Source organism: Piliocolobus tephrosceles, unplaced genomic scaffold, assembly GCF_002776525.5.
Source record: "Piliocolobus tephrosceles isolate RC106 unplaced genomic scaffold, ASM277652v3 unscaffolded_39073, whole genome shotgun sequence".
In the NCBI taxonomy this organism is placed as follows: domain Eukaryota; kingdom Metazoa; phylum Chordata; class Mammalia; order Primates; family Cercopithecidae; genus Piliocolobus; species Piliocolobus tephrosceles.
Genome location: NW_022323280.1, coordinates 1 through 2,049, shown reverse-complemented (window position 1 = coordinate 2,049; position 2,049 = coordinate 1). Strand labels below are relative to the sequence as shown.

The following is a 2,049-nucleotide window of genomic DNA, read 5'->3' as shown; positions in this document are numbered from 1 at the left end:
TGTGCCTGGTCAGACTGGCTGGACTACAGCTACCCCACGTCGGGGCCCTCTGGCGGGGACTTGGAGACCTACTCCAACATCCGCGTGGCTGGAGGGGCCGTCTGTGAGCAGCCCCTGGGCCTCGAGTGCCGCTCCCAGGCCCAGCCTGGTGTCCCCCTGCAGGAGTTGGGCCAGGTTGTAGAATGCAGCCTGGACGTCGGCCTGGTCTGCAGGAACCGTCAGCAGGTGGGGAAGTTCAAGATGTGCTTCAACTATGAAATCCGTGTGTTCTGCTGCAACTACAGCCGCTGCCCTAGCACCCCAGCCACCAGCTCCACGGCCACGTGGACGACCGGGGTCCTCACAGAGCCGACCACTACAGCCATCACAACAGTGGCCACAGGCTCCATAGCCATGCCCTCCTCCACTCCAGGGACCACCGCGATCCTCACAGAGCCAACCACCACAGCCATCACAACAGTGGTCACGGGCTCCACAGCCATCCCCTCCTCCACCCCACAGACTACTCGAATCACTGAAGTACTTCCCTCCACAACCTCAACGACTGAAGCCACTGGCTCCACGGCCAACCCCTCCTCCACCCCAGGGACCACCTGGATCCTCACAGAGCCAACCACAACATTGACCACGACTGTGGCCACCGGCTCCACAGTCACCCCGTCCTCCACCCCAGCCACTGCTGCCACCTCAGAATTGCTGACCATGACAGCCACGAAACCCACAGCCACTGGCTCCAAAGCCACTCCCTCCACCAGTCCAGGGACTGCATCCACCCTTCCAGTTGTGCTGACAAGCACAGCCACCACACCCACAGCTACCAGCTTTACAGCCATCCCGTCCTCCTCCCTGAGAACCACTTGGAACCTCACAGCACAGACCACCGCACCAACGGCCACCCTGTCCACAGCCCACGCCTCCTCCACTCCAAGGACCACCCACACCTCCACAGCACTAACCACCACGGCCACCAAGACCCAGGCCACTGGCTCCACGGCCACCCTCCTCACCTCAGGAACAGCTCACACCTCTAAAGTGCTGACCACCATGGCCATCACCACAAGCTCCACAGTCACCCCCTCCTCCAGCCCAGGGACTGCAAGCACCCTTACAGCACTTATCACCACAAACACCACACCCACAACCAGCGGCTACACAGTGACCCCCTCCTCTATCCCGGGGACCACCCACACCCCCACAGTGCTGAGCAACACCACCACAACTGTGGCCACTGGCTCTACGGCAACACCCTCCTCTAGCCCACAGACCGCTGGTACTCCCCCAGCACTGGCCACCACGGTCACGACAATCACAGCCACAGGCTCCACCACCACCCCCTCCTCCGCTCCAGGGACAACGCCCATCTCCCCAGTGCTGACTACCACGGCCACCACACCTGCAGCCACCAGCACCACAGTGGCTCCCTCTTCTGCCCTAGGGACCACCCATACACCCCCAGTGCTGTCCACCATGGCCACCACACATGGGCGATCCCAGCTTCCCGAGAGTCCCCGCACGGTACCCACAGCCTGGACTTCCATGGCCCCCTCGGGCACCACCCACATCACAGAGCCACCCACGGTGACTTCCCACACCCCAGCAGGAACCACCGGTACCACCCCACCCTCGACTCCAGCCCTGTCCAGCCCTCACACTCACAGCAGAACCACTGAGTCACCCCCTTCTCCAGGGAAGACCACCCCGGGCCTCACCACGGCCACCTCCAGGACCACGGCCACGGCCACACCCAGCGAGACCCGCACCTCGACCCTGCTGCCCAGCAGCCCCACATCGGTCCCCACAACCCCGGTGGTGTCCACGGGCTGTGAGCCCCAGTGTGCCTGGTCAGACTGGCTGGACTACAGCTACCCCACGTCGGGGCCCTCTGGCGGGGACTTGGAGACCTACTCCAACATCCGCGTGGCTGGAGGGGCCGTCTGTGAGCAGCCCCTGGGCCTCGAGTGCCGCTCCCAGGCCCAGCCTGGTGTCCCCCTGCAGGAGTTGGGCCAGGTTGTAGAATGCAGCCTGGACGTCGGCCTGGTCTGCAGGAAC

At 64.0% G+C, this 2,049-nt stretch overlaps 1 protein-coding gene across 1 annotated transcript; it reads left to right on the top strand.

Annotated features, from left to right (window-relative positions):
• Nucleotides 1–6: 6 nt before the first annotated feature.
• Nucleotides 7–2,043, top strand: LOC111533879 (mucin-5B-like; the record flags this gene model as incomplete). Its single annotated transcript, XM_026452700.1, has 2 exons — nt 7–323; nt 570–2,043. Coding segments are annotated over 2 exons (1,791 nt in total), but the record flags the coding sequence as incomplete, so codon positions are not given.
• Between the last annotated feature and the right edge of the window lie 6 nt (nt 2,044–2,049).